Genomic DNA, 14815 nt, shown 5'->3' on the forward strand with positions numbered 1-14815 from the left:
ACTCTCTTTATTTGTTGTGATTTTTGATTACGTAAATATAATTGAATAATATCAAAGAACTGTATCAATATGACAACCGAAAAATTAATTTGATTGGTGTTCCAATAGCTAAAATTAATGGTCGTAAACTTCCCACTATAAAAGAATTTTTTTTATTATTTTTTATCATCACAAAGTTCTTCATCTAAAGTCAATGAAAGTGCAAAAAAACTGCAAATATAGTTCAAGATTGTTGGAAAAATTTACAAATTTTAACCTCCGGGCTTCGAAATACGATTAACAAAATACTTGAGTTTTTCAAAAAATGGCAATTATTGCAGTGCAATAAGAAAAGAATAAAATCACAAGCTCAAAAACAGAAAGAAGTGAGTTTTGAACAAAAAATTCAACAGTTATTTAATATCGCTGGAAAAAACGGTCTAAGAAGTTTGAATGGAGAGATCAACAACTTTTCGGCTCAGAAACTATTGAATCAACCAGAAATTTCTGATAACTCCAGTTCACCAGAAACTTCGAGAAAATATGTTGAAATTATGGAAACCGATGAGATAGGTAGATATTTGGTATTTACAATAATACTTGATTTAATAAAATTAATAACTGAAAAAATAATTGCAATTTATTCTGTTCCCGTAACCGTATACAGAAAAAAAATTCTTGACTAGAAGGTAAATTATCTTGGCTCAAGAAAATATTAAGGAAGATTAAAAATTTCTTTAATGAAGTCAAAGTTTCTTGAGCCAAGATAATTTCTTTTGCTCCAAAATAACTTTTGTCTTCCTTAAAATTTTCTTGGTGCAAGAAGTTTTTTCTGTGTAATTTTATGCTCAGCATAACTAATTGATAACTAAATATTATGTAATCTTGTTATACTTTGATCACATTTTCTTGTAAATAATATCAAAATACTTTTCAGAAATAGATTTGGTTAATGATAATAATAATAATGAAATTACACCTAGTCAAGAGTTACTAACATCGTCGCAGTCAACTATCAGTCAAATTTCAAATGTTTCCGATTTTGAAACGGAATTGTTGTCTGAAAAAAAAATACCAAAAATAAACATTATCACTCCAAATTTAGCAGCTGCGCTTGATCGTGCAAATGTTAGCAACAGAAATGCTACATATATTTTGGCAGCTACCTTACAGAGCGTTGGAATAGATCTTCGGAATGTTAATTTAAGCTATAAAACTATCCAACGAAATCGTATACTTCTTCGAAAAGAAATAGCTGAAGGGTTAAAAAAAGACTTAAAGTTCAATGATAATTACGTAGTTCATTGGGATGGTAAATTGTTAAGCGATATTGTTGGCGCAGATGTTGTAGATAGACTCCCAATTCTTCTGACATCGTCTGGCGCTGAACAATTATTAGGCATTCCAAAAATTGGAGCAGGAACTGGAATTGAGCAAGCTTCAGCAGTAAACTCAACTTTGAAGCATTGGGGTGTCAGTGATTATGTCAAAGCGGTGTGCTTTTGATACTGCATATACAAATACAGGTAAATCAATACTATTAACAAAGTATTTAGAATTGAGAGATTTTATTTTTCATGTTTGTTTTTAATTCATTAATGATTCTATTATTAAATAGGCATTCATCGTGGCGCTGGCGTAGAACTAGAGAATCTTTTAGGGCGAAAGCTCATTTGGTTGCCATGTTGTCATCACGTCATTGAACTACTCATTAAAGGTGTTTTTGAAGTATACTGGCCAACGCAAAATGGCCCAAATGTTTCAATTTTTGGTAGATTCAAAAATAATTGGAACAAGATAGATAAATCAAAATACAGTGCAGGAATTAATGATCCTATTGTTGCTAAAGTACTATCAGAGAAAAAAGACGAAACATTGATTTTATTGAAAGTTATTCGCTGGTATGTTTTAGTTACATAATATCATTCACAAAAAGCACTCAAAAACAACTTTCTTTTTCACTATACACTGAGAGAAAAAATTTTTTTAAGAAAATGCAAATAATTGAAAGAAGTTTTCTACATTTGGAAAAAAACAATTCTGAATGAAAATTCTCAAGTTATCTATCTAAAATTGTATTTTTGTTTTTTTATTTTTTTAATCAGTTAAACTATTTTCCAACAAAAAAGTTACTGTGCGAAAAATTTTGATTTCTTCTGCAAAGAAATGAAATTGTTGAAAATTTCCAACATATCAATGTCTTGTCACTAGAATGCCCATATTTTTCAAAAGAAATTTTTCCTTTCGGTAAATTTAAAAAAAATTGTGTAATGGAAAAATTTAAACCTTAAATTAATAGTAATTTCCTGGTGTCGATCGAATACAATTCATTTTAAACATAGACAAAAATATACGTGATTATCTTTAACTCGTAATTTATGTTAAATTAAAATTGATCGAATTTTGTACTTTGTTTTAATTGAAATCTTGTTCTTTTAGTATTCAAAAACGATTTTTAATTATTAATTCTAGATTAAGAAAATCAGTTTTTCATTCGTACTCATTTGTTGCAGAAATATCTTCCGAGGAATGATTACCGAGAATTTTTAGAGTTATCGTCAATTTTTTTAGGAGTTATTCCAAAAGATAATTTCACCTTTAAACATCCAGGAGCGATGAGTCATGCTCGTTGGATGTCGAAGGTAATTTATTGCCTGAAAATATATATTTTTAGGGAGAATTTAAGCTGACCCCTCATGAATTAACTAGTATTCGCCAAGTATGTATTTTCATAATTGTCATTTATATAAAAAGCTTGGTTCACTTCACCTTCTGCTATCTTAGCTGCAAATAATGACTTAATTTTGATGCAACAATTGATACTCTATGATAAAATTAATTCATCTGTATCAAAAGGAGCTTTAAAAAAATGAGCGATCATTTGTGGTATTTAAGTGACAAATTAGCCATAATTTCTCTATTTGACGATGCTGTAGATCCGGAAGTAAAGAAAAATGGTAAAAATTTGAAAAATCGGAACCCTATAAAAACTAAAGCCAGAAAATATGAATTTGACTACAAAAACTTACATGAATTTTTACACAAAGATGTAAGTGACTTCATTTCAACAGAATCGTTAACAATTTTAAGAGACTTTGACTTGCCACATGAATTTTAAGTGAAGAAGTCGACAAGTGGTCCAGCATCGATAGTTTTCAGGAATGTCAACAATTTTTAGTAAATTGGCTGTTGTCAATGATGTCGCGGAACGTGGTGTAGCGCTAATTGAAGATTACAATCAATGCCTTACTAAAGACGAAGAACAGCTCCAATATTTATTACTAGTTATTAGTGAGTATCGGAAAAAATTCCCTAATTGCAATAAAAGTACGTTAATTGAATGATTATTCCGTCTTTTTAATTGTTAAATATAATTATAGATGTACTAAAGTTTTATATTGTTTTCCTTATAGAATATAAATGATTAAAATACATACAATGATATTTTTTGTGCTATAAAATTTTTTTATGAATGATACAGTCGATGCTCTCTGTATTGGACCTCTCTGTATTTTAACCGCTCTCTGTGTTTGACCACATTTTTCCTCTGTATTTGACGAATTTACACAGCTCTTATGGACGAGTCAAGTACAGAGAATGGTCCTGGACGGGCGAATCAAATACAGAGAGCGTTGACTGTAATTTGATTTTGTTTCTTATTGAATGTGTACTATATCATTGATGATTAATTTCTGCTAAGCATTCGTATTAAGCGACGCAATTATTGAGAAAATGAGAGAGTAATCTCATGAGAAGTAGTACTGTGGATTGATGTCGAAAAATGAAACAAGGGGAGTAAGGGGAGGTTGTTAATCAAAGCGGATTCTCGTAGATAAATTTGTATTAAATAAAAAGTAAATAATTTTCAATGAGAAAACAACATGATTGTTATTTTTTAAACTATCAAAACACAGTGAAAATGCAATTTTCTGCAGAAAATAGCTTTTCAATGCCAATAAATAAAAATATATTATGATTTTTTCAAATTTTTTATAATTCTGTTGATAAAATAAAAATTATTATCGATAAAAAGATCAAAATTTTCAATGGGCTCAAAAATTAAATTTACAGCGAAATACCAGAATTTTATTTTGACATCAACTTTAACTTTGAATAACTTTCAAAGGAGTGAATTTAGCTAAAAATGTTAAGAGACATTTTTTGTAGGAAATTAAATTCCCTTCAAGAATCTCTATTGAATTTTTTCCGGATACTAATTTTTAAGTGAATTACAAAATTCCAAAGTTAAACAATAAAATTCTGAAATCTTATCAATTTTCAAGGCGTGTTTATAAGAAAACGGTTCATCTGACGAAAAATTTCAATCAGTCTTTTTTTGTAGACAATTAAATTTGCTTCAAAAAACATCTAAGTTTATTTCATTTACCTCGATGGTTTAGGAGTTATGAGACAAAAACCCGTTCCGGAAAAAAAAATTAAAAGTTGCGATGATAGACCTCTTAATATAAATATTAAGGGCTCAAATTCTCACAACATTTTTTTTTGTCATCCCAAATAATATTTTCGATATACAAAAAAAAAAAAAAATAGTTAATTTTTTTGGCCCAGTCTAATATATATATATATTAGGGTGGTCGTTAAAAATTAAATTTTTTGCGGCGCCCCCTAAAAAGCTTATTTTTAATGAAAAAACACTGGGAAAAATTTTTTTTTTTTAATTTAAAACAACACGTGCCTCTACACGATCTAAGTTAATTTTTGGGTATAATCATTTTTTTGGGGAATTTTTCAGAAAAAATACAATTTTATTCAAAATATAAAAAATTTTAGAACTCAAATAAATAAAAATAACAATATTTGATCAAAATAACAATAAACAAAAATCCAAATTCAAAAATTTTCCCAGTTGATTTTGGTCTATTAAGGGGACCGGGTGGTCTAGCGGTCTAAAATTTAAGCTATTTTAAAAATTTTATTTCTATATGAAGGTAATGACTAATCCTTCCAAATTTTTTTTACACTTATTCTATTACTTATCAACTACACAAAAATGAGAATTAAGACAAAAAAAAATTTTTTTTTAAATTAGAAAAATAGCGCTGAAGTTCTCCTCTCCAAAAAAGAATGGACCTGACTGGCGGGGTTCGATTGATCTTTCCCTCTGATCTGAAATTAAAAAAAATGACGGATTTTAAATTAATGTAAGTATAGTTATCGCAGGAACTAAAATGAAAAAAAAAAAAAAATATTTGAAAAAATGGCACGTAGTTAAAAGTACAAATCTGAAACTCGTTTTCAGAAAATACAAATCTGAAACTCGTTTTCAGAAAATACTTTTAACTACGCGCCATATTTTCAAACATTTTTTTTTTTTTTTCATTCTAGTTCCTGTGATAACTATATTTATTCTAATTCAAAATCCGTCATTTTTTTTAATTTCAGATCAGAGGTAAAGATCAATTAACCCCCGCCAGTCAGGTCTATTTTTTTTGGAGAGGCGAACTTCAGCACCATTTTTTTAATTTAAAAAAAAAATTTTTTTTGTCTTAATTTTCATTTTTGTAATTGATAAATAATAGAATAAGTGTAAAAAAAATTTGAAAGAATTAGTCATTACCTTCATATAGAAATAAAATTTTTGAAATAGATTAAATTTTAGACCGCTAAACCACCCGTTCTCCTTAATAAACCAAAATCAACTGGGAAAATTTTTGAATTTGGATTTTTGTTTATTGTTATTTTGATCAAATATTGATATTTTTATTGATTTGAGTTCCATAATTTTTTATATTTCGAATAAAATTGTATTTTTTCTGAAAAATTCCCCAAAAAGATGATTATACCCAAAAATTAACTTAAATCGTGTAGAGGCACGTGTTGTGTTGACTTAAAAATAAAAAAAAATTTTTTTCCCAGTGTTTTTTCATCAAAAAGAAGCTTTTTAGGGGGCACCGCAAAAAATTTAATTTTTAACGACCACCCTAATATATATATATATATATATATATATATATATATATATATATATATATATATATATATATATATATCTATACTAATAAATGAACAGCCGGTTTTTTTGACCGCTTATAACTCGCGAACTACTGAACCGATCGAAGAAAAACTTATACCATAAGATGCAGCGTGTATCGGAGAAGGTTTTAGTATATAATATGTAGCCGATTACTCACCCGGAAGCCAGTTTTTTAATTTAGAAAAAATTAATTTTTATTTATTCAATTCGATTGTCATTTGTTAAAAAAAAAAATAAATATTTTAATTTCTATGGTTATATTTATCAAAAAATCAAAAATTAATATTTAGTAACTAAAAAGGTTGAAAAATATTTTTAATAATGCATTTGAGTGAAATCATAGCTATTCGTCATCAATACATCAGGGTGAATCGATTATATGAGTTAGTAATTTTTGTTAATTTCAAAAATTGATAAAACAATAAAAGTTAAAAAAAATAATTTACTCATACAATTGATGACATTTTCTAAAAGTTTCAAAGGATTTATTGTAAATACGTATGGATTCCAAATACGTATTTACAGTGAATCCAAGACAGACTGAGTGCTTTTATCTTTGACTATTGTTGGTTAATGTTACTGGCCCATTGTCATTTCAAGATATACGTAAAGTGAATGGGCAACAGTATACAACGTATAAAGATGCATGCCTTGCACTCGGCTTGCTAGAAGATGACAATCAGTGGGAATGTATGCTTGCTGAAGCATCATTGAAGTGTACAGCAATACAAATTCGTCTACTATTCGCTATAGTGTTGACTACATGTTTTCCAGCCCGAGCAGAGATATTGTGGGATAATCACAAAGATTCAATGACTGATGATATATTGCATCAACATCGTACACGGTGTAACGATCTAGCGATAACATTCAGCGAAGATATGTACAATGAAGCATTGATTGCTATTGAGGATCTTTGCATTATCATTGCCAACTTACCACTCAGTCATTTCGGTATGAATTCGCCAAATCGAGGTGCAACTGATTTAATGAACACTGAAATGAATTGTGAAATGCAGTACAATACTGTAGAAACGGCGGCGATTGTTACTCGCAATGTCCCACTAATGAATGAGGAACAAAGAACCATTTACGACCGCATTATGCTCGCAGTTTCAGCAGGACAAGGTGGGTTCTTCTTTTTAGATGCACCAGGTGAAACTGGCAAGACATTCCTTATTTCGCTAATTCTCGCCAAAATACGATCCAATAATGGCATAGCATTGGTCGTTGCATCATCGGGCATTGCGGCAACTTTATTGGATGGAGGCAGAACAGCTTATTCAGTATTTAAGCTACCACTAAATATTCAAAATAACCCTGACGCAGTGTGCAACATAAAAAAACAATCGTCCATAGCCACAGTGCTGAAACAGTGTAAAATTATCATCTAGGATGAATGTACCATGGCACACAAACATTCGCTTGAGGCGTTGAACAGGACATTGAAAGATATTAAAAACAACGACAAACTATTTGGTGGCACTCTGTTAGTCCTTTCAGGTGACTTCAGACAAACACTTCCTGTCATTCCACATTCAACATACGCTGATGAAATCAACGCCTGCTTAAAATCATCGACATTGTGGCGTAATGTTGAAATAGTCCAGCTGAAAGTAAATATGCGCGTTCAAATGCTTCAAGATCCATCCACTGAAACATTCTCAAAACAACTCTTAGATATCGGCGATGGAAAAGTCACTATAGCTGAAACTGGATACATAAAATTAGCGAATGATTTCTGCACAATCATTGATTCGCAAGATGCTCTCATTGAACAAATATTTCCCGATGTACACACGAATTACATAAATCTCGAGTGGCTTGCAGAAAAAGCAATGTTAGCTGCAAAAAATGTGAACGTTGACATTTTAAATCTGAAGATACAACAGTTATTGCCAGGGGACTTGGTATCATATAAATCTATTGATACAGTTTGCGATGACACTGAAGCTGTAAATTTTCCAACAGAGTTTTTGAACTCACTAGATTTGCCAGGCATGCCACCACATAACTTACAATTGAAGGTTGGATCTCCAATTATTTTGCTTCGTTATTTGAACCCGCCACGGCTATGCAACGGTACGCGATTAGTCATTAAAAAATTAATGAAAAACGTTATTGAAGGCACCATTTTAAATGGCAAGTTTCGAGGTGAAAATATATTGATACCACGAATACCTATTATACCCACAGATGTGCCAATTCAATTTAAGCGTATTCAATTTCCGATTAGATTGGCATTTGCAATGACTATCAACAAATCCCAAGGTCAAACGATGTCTGTTTGTGGATTAGATTTGAGAACACCATGTTTTTCACACGGACAATTATACGTGGCATGCTCTCGAGTGGGTAAACCATCCAGTTTGTTTGTGTTAGCTAAAGATGGACTAACAAAAAATATTGTTCACGCTATAGCATTAAAAGATTAATATTATGTAATTAATTAATTATAGAAATAATTATTACTTTTAATAAATTAAAACAATTAATGTTTGGTGTTTTGTTATTTTTAAACAACATTCCCTCATCGTTCACAGCGCTCCAGGCCTTTTTCACTCATATTCCACATCCTTATACACTTCCAATAAGTTAGTAATTTTTTTTCTACACTAGAAATTCTCTAGAAATTATTCACATGGCAAAACAACGTTTGCCGGGTCAGCTAGTATATATATATATATATATATATATATATATATATAGCTATATATATATATATATATATATATTAGGGTGTGCCAAAATGTAACTCCCGTGGAGAACCCTTTAAAATTGGAATTTTGAGTTCCGCTTTTGACAGGGGCTGTGTTTGGACATTTCCTAAGATATTTTGGTGTGAGACAATGTATTTGATTTTCATAGAATTTTTTAACAGAAGCTTAGTTTAGATATTTCCGGTGAAAATTCAAAATTTGGCCGGAAGTGCCCAATTAAATCTCCTGTTAAAAATCCTATAAATAATCAAATTAATTCTCTCAATCCGAAATATCTCAGGAAATGCCCAAACACAGCTGCTGTTAAAAGTGTAACTCAAAATTCCAATTTTAAAAGGTTCTCCACGGAAGTTACATTTTGGCACACCCTAATATATATATATATATATATATATATATATATATATATATATATATATATATATATATATATATATATATATTAGGCTGGGCCAAAAAAAAACTTTTAATTTTTTTTTCTTTAGCTACTACGAAAATATCGTCCAAGATGACGAAAAAAAAATTCTGGTAGAGTTTGAGCTCTTAATATTAATATCTAGAGGTGTCACATGGTGATTTTTGATTTCCCATTTATATAACACGGAAAATTTGTTTTTTTGGAATTATCATGTATCTCAACGAGTGATTGTGTGGTGAAAATAAATAGATATTTTTGTAGGAAATTGAACGGCCTACAAAAAAGGTCTGATATAATTTTTCGCTAAGTCGACTCGGTTAAAAGTTATTCGCAGTTAAAGTTCAACTTAAAATAATATACGATGACTTTCACAATTTTTTATACTTTTTAACAAAAAAACGGCCTAAAATCATAAAACAACATATTTTTCGTGATTTTTCTCGTTTTTACTTCCCAAATTCTTCAAGAAAAACTTATGTTATATGACAACCTACTTCCAATACGGATTGCGGGGGTTGGTGTTAACAATGAAAATTTTAAATTTACTAACTATAGTTCCTACAGACTCGAAATTTGGTAGTAGTCTTTCATTTGTCATGTAGAGTTCATTTCAAAACGGATTTCAATAAATTCTACTTCCAATATGGATTGCGTCGGTAGGTGTTAGAATTTTTAATTTCAATTTCCAAACTGTAACTTCTATAAACTCTAAATTTTGTAGGAATCGTCATGTGTAATCTTACCTTCAAGTTCAGCTAAGAATGGACTTTATCAAATTCCAACTCCAATAGGAATTGCGAGGTTAAAAATAAACAATTATTATTTCCAAATAATAGTTTCTATGGACTCAAAATTTTGTAGGAATCTTTTATTTATGTTGTAGAAACCATCTCGAACGAAATCTTATGAAATTCCTTCCCCCTACCGGAGTGCAGGCGTGTTGATTGTTAAAAAATTTATATTCTTCAAATACAGTACATACAGAAATAAAATTTGATAAAACCTCAAGAGAAACAGGAAATTCCAGAAATGGCCTCCAGGGTCAACCGATTTAAATATTTTTTTTTTTCTTAATAATTAGATATCAGCTGAAAACAAATTTTGCGATAATTGACTTCATATGCTGGCTGTGTCAGAGAGATGTGTAGAATAGAAAAAATGTTGTTTATAAACTAGGACTTTTTGAGACATAAAATTTAGGACGTCTATTGGGTTTTAATAAAATTTTCTTACAAAAATCGTCGGCATATAATTAATTTCTACAAAGCTATGTATAGGTGAGTAGATCGAAACAAAAACTGGCAATTCGATTTGATATGACAATATCAAACATTATCGGGTCAAACTCAATGCAGCCCAGAGAGTACTAGATAATCTTAACAGTGTGATCGAATTTATGTTCTCTTACTGAACAATATAAATACGACAAGATTTTGTTCTCCATTTCTTCTTATCCTATCCTGTCCATACACGTTATTACAGTCGTAAAAGTCTTTTATATAGCCAGTGACTGGAGGAAAACATTTTAATGGGATAGAAATTTTTTATGTTACAAGAACTAGTACTCGAAATAATCATACATTATTTTCACATATATTCCAACAAGAATTTAATATTATTTTGGCACAAGCCTATTGGTCTATTCACTGGCATTATGCTAAAAAGAGAAAAAAAAACAACGAGGACGATAACTTCAAAGCAAATAGAAAATCGATACTTTTGAGCTTTCCTGATATTTCTTCAAGCGGAAAACACTCTACGCTTGGTTTGAAATTTATCTCTTCTATTTTTATATACAATACTTTATTGTTGTTAATATATTTATTGTTATTGTTTACATATTATTAATGTAAGAGCAATCATTCAAATTGTTGAGAATTATGCGAGTACATTGATTGATAACTTTTTTTAATTAATTGAAATATTCTATTATATTTCCTATTTTTAAATATTTTACAGAAAGAAAAAATAATTAATTACTTTCTGGTGAGAGTAATCGAGAATTTTCGAAATGAAAACAAAGAATGAGAATGTATTTATCAATTAAATGATATTATTATTCAAAAGCGTACATAAACGATGCAAAACCGAAATGAAATTAATGAAGGAAAAGGAAAGTAATGAAGAAAAATCTTTCATCTAGAAAAAACATTTTGTCATGAGTAAAAGCCAATAATTTTTGAATATTAAAAGAAATAATATAGTAAATTTTTATTATTTTTTTTAAATAGTTACTGTTATTATTCTCGTATCCAATGTATATCTCATTAGATCATACTATTGTTTATAAATTAAAAATAGTCTATGGTTCAAAAAATAGAGACTATAATTTATTGTTCTTCTATAGATTTCCTTTATTTATTCATATAACAATCGCCGATACCTAGCGTTTCACTCAAGGTTGAAGTTTTAATGATCGGACATACCACTCATAATATCTTTAAAAAAATCCATACTTGCTGGTGCAGATGTGTAAAGGCTTCCTGAAAATTGAAAATATCAATACATTAATCAAATTTATTAAAATCGAATTATTTTTAAGCAATACACTACATAAAAGTATATGATAAATTTATGTTAACATATTAATTATTTGATTACGTATTGTCTTAAAAAATAATATATCAGAATTTATATAATATTGCAAGAAGATTAGAAATATCAAATAAATTAACGATTGAGTCCACAAAACGGTGTGTGTGTGTGTGTGTGTGTGTGTGTGTGTGTGTGTGTGTGTGTGTGTGTGTGTGTGTGTGTGTGTGTGTGTGTGTGTGTGTGTGTGTAAATCTCTCATAACTTTTAAACTGCTTGACCGATCGAAACGAGGTTCATGACATTCAAAAGGGTTCTATAAAACGTAGGGTTCTATCTACCGTATCAAACTCAGTGGATTTGTGTCAGAAATTCCGTTGTCGAAAAATTTGAAAAGTATTCTTTTTCGCGTAACTTTGAACTTTCTAGTCCGATTATTTCGCAGGTAGGAAATAATTGTTTCTTGTTAAAAAAGCTGCGTTGAACGCCACTAACTTTATCGAAAATAATTGATTGGATCGGGAAATATCACTACACTATAAGGTAAAGTACCCAGTACTTGAACACTTATAAAAATGGGACCAGTACTTGAACAGACTTTTCGAATTGTTATAATACAAAATCCGTAAATTTATTATGAGTAATATAAGCATATTATAATTATTAAATTATACGGTAATTAATTTCTGTAAGTTTTTTCAATTATAAATCAAAACAATTATATTTTTATTAACTTAAAAATTAACATGTTGAGAATCGCCGATAGATGCTATTTTTTTCATGAAAAAGGTACTAAATCGTAAACCGAACAATCAGTCAAAAAAACGGTATATCATCATTTTAAGTAAAAAAAATTGTACCATCTAATAAAATAGTCTTTTCTAAATAACATATATTTTTTGCAAAGACATAAACTATAATTTTTATATTAAATTTTAGCGTTCAACTATACCTCCAAATTTTCAAAACGGTATCCAGAACTTGAACAGGATAGGGCCGTATAATTTTAACAGCACTATAACCTCTGATAGGTTTATAGACTAGTGATCAGCATTGTGATTTATATTAATTACTGCAATTTAAATAAGTTTTATAACTAAAAATTAGTGTAGTTAAAAATTGTTGAACGTTTTGAAATGAGTTTTTTTGATTTATAATTAAAAATTTGTTTTGTCATTCATAAAACATATAATTAAAAAATGAAATACAAACCCGGGGAAAAATGAATTTGCCTAATCATATATAATTATATATAATCACTTATATATAATTAGACCTGAAAATTGGCCAGATCTAATCATATATAATCATATATGATTAGATATAATTATTTCTATAAAAATAAAAAGAATTCAGCGTGAGCGGGGATCGAACCGGGGACCTGACGCTTGAAAGACTAACACGCTACCTGTTTACCTACGAGACTTACTGGAAGAGCAAAGCTTGAAATAACTACAAGTAATGCAAATCGAATACATAATCGATTTTTATAAGTTAACTTAATCAATACAGTTCCATTATTTCATCCACAAAATACTATAGTTTAAAAGATTATTAATCATTGGAGTAGCAGACTCTGAGATAAAAACAGAGAATGTTTTATAGTAATCACAATAATGCATATATAATTATATATGATTCATATATAATTAGATATGATTCATATATAATTACAGATGATTCATATATAATTATATATGATTCGTATATAATTATATATGATTTCCGTATAGTTACACTGATATTGAAAGAAGGATTTGTTTATATTTAATAAGCTTTATTAACTGTTAATAAGTGATTTTTTAATATCATGGGATTTAATAAATATTTAATACCAGTTAATAAATTATTTATTAAATACGATTTATTAAATGTTAATAAATATTTGTTAACAGTGAACAAATATTTATTTAAAATCAAAAGCAAAAATAGCAATTTTCTTTTGACATTTTTTATAACCCGACAGCTGGAATACATAACTGTAATACATGATAATAATTCAAATCACTAAATAAATTAACGTTTTTAATATTCACAAATTTAAAAGATAATTATGAGCTGTAATAGAATTCGGTATGTTACAATAAACGTTATTATAATGTAATATAATTAATGCAAATAATTTATAAAGATGATTTTTGTTTATAAGCAATCTTCATATCATATGACATTGCAAGTGAAACAAATTTACTCAGCAAAATATTTATTATATATGTCGGAGAGGCAGGATCTTTTGTTAGAGGTTCAGCATTTTGTGATTTACCCATTTTTATTATTACAATTAATTAATATTCCCAATTACAATAAGATCAATTATCAAGAATGAGTAGGTAAACTCGTACAAGATTAATTTAACTTAGAATGCTAACAAAATTATAAATATCTTGCGATAGACCGAGACTTAGGAAATAACGAATTCGCGATCACCAGGACGTCCGTTCAATCTCAATTCCAAATCAAGACTGTCTTTTCCCCAACTATTCTCAAATAGTCTGCCTGCTGCATATTTCTCTTTTCCATATTAATTTTATGATACCTCTATCGTCCTGGGATCCCGACTACGTTGACCACCATGTGCCTACCTAGGCCTAAGCCTACCGCAATAAAACAATTTCGTTAAAACTTATTTTACAAAATATTAAAGTAATAGTACATTTCTTAAAATTACTAAAAATAGAAATATCCTAAAGAATATTCTCATCACTTTGACAGAAAATACTTCGCTGTACTTTATTCTCCGACATATATAATCATTAAAAAATGCTGCATCTAATTATATATTATTATGTATTAATAAATGTAAATTTATAATTTACATTTTATTAGATATAATTATGTACATAGCTTTACGTTTAATTATATACATGGTCCTATAGGGCGATTCCGCGGGAGACGATTTTTGACATAAATTTTTAAATCACAGTATTTGTTACTTTTTTTTATACCAATTTTTTTCAATTTGAGGAGGGTAAGAGCATTTGTGTTGCACGAACGTCGAAGTCTAATTTGAAAAGCAAATTAGTTTTGATAACTGCTACTAAAAAAAAAACGTAGAAAAGTTGCAAAAAAAGTTACGCAAAAGTTACGCGTTTCTGATGTTTACAGCGATTCTGAAGATGAACCTTAAGTCTGATAAATCGCCGATTATTCCAAACAAATAATTTATTTTAG

At 29.0% G+C, this 14815-nt stretch overlaps 2 protein-coding genes across 3 annotated transcripts in view; one reads left to right on the forward strand and one right to left on the reverse strand.

The window, feature by feature from the left end:
- The window catches only part of LOC123267761, a gene marked incomplete in the record, with an annotated part of 391343 nt that overhangs the window by 318760 nt on the left and 57768 nt on the right, over positions 1-14815 (forward strand).
- LOC123267768 (cobalamin trafficking protein CblD) overlaps positions 11442-14815 on the reverse strand; it is a 51890-nt gene continuing 48516 nt past the window's right edge. For both annotated transcript variants that reach the window (XM_044732609.1, XR_006510123.1), the window contains one exon: positions 11442-11595. In XM_044732609.1, coding sequence (XP_044588544.1) covers positions 11522-11595 — 74 coding nt within the window. In that variant the 3' untranslated portion in view covers positions 11442-11521. The remainder of the gene's footprint in view (positions 11596-14815) is intronic.

Source organism: Cotesia glomerata, linkage group LG6 (assembly GCF_020080835.1).
Source record: "Cotesia glomerata isolate CgM1 linkage group LG6, MPM_Cglom_v2.3, whole genome shotgun sequence".
NCBI classification, from domain to species: Eukaryota; Metazoa; Arthropoda; class Insecta; order Hymenoptera; family Braconidae; genus Cotesia; species Cotesia glomerata.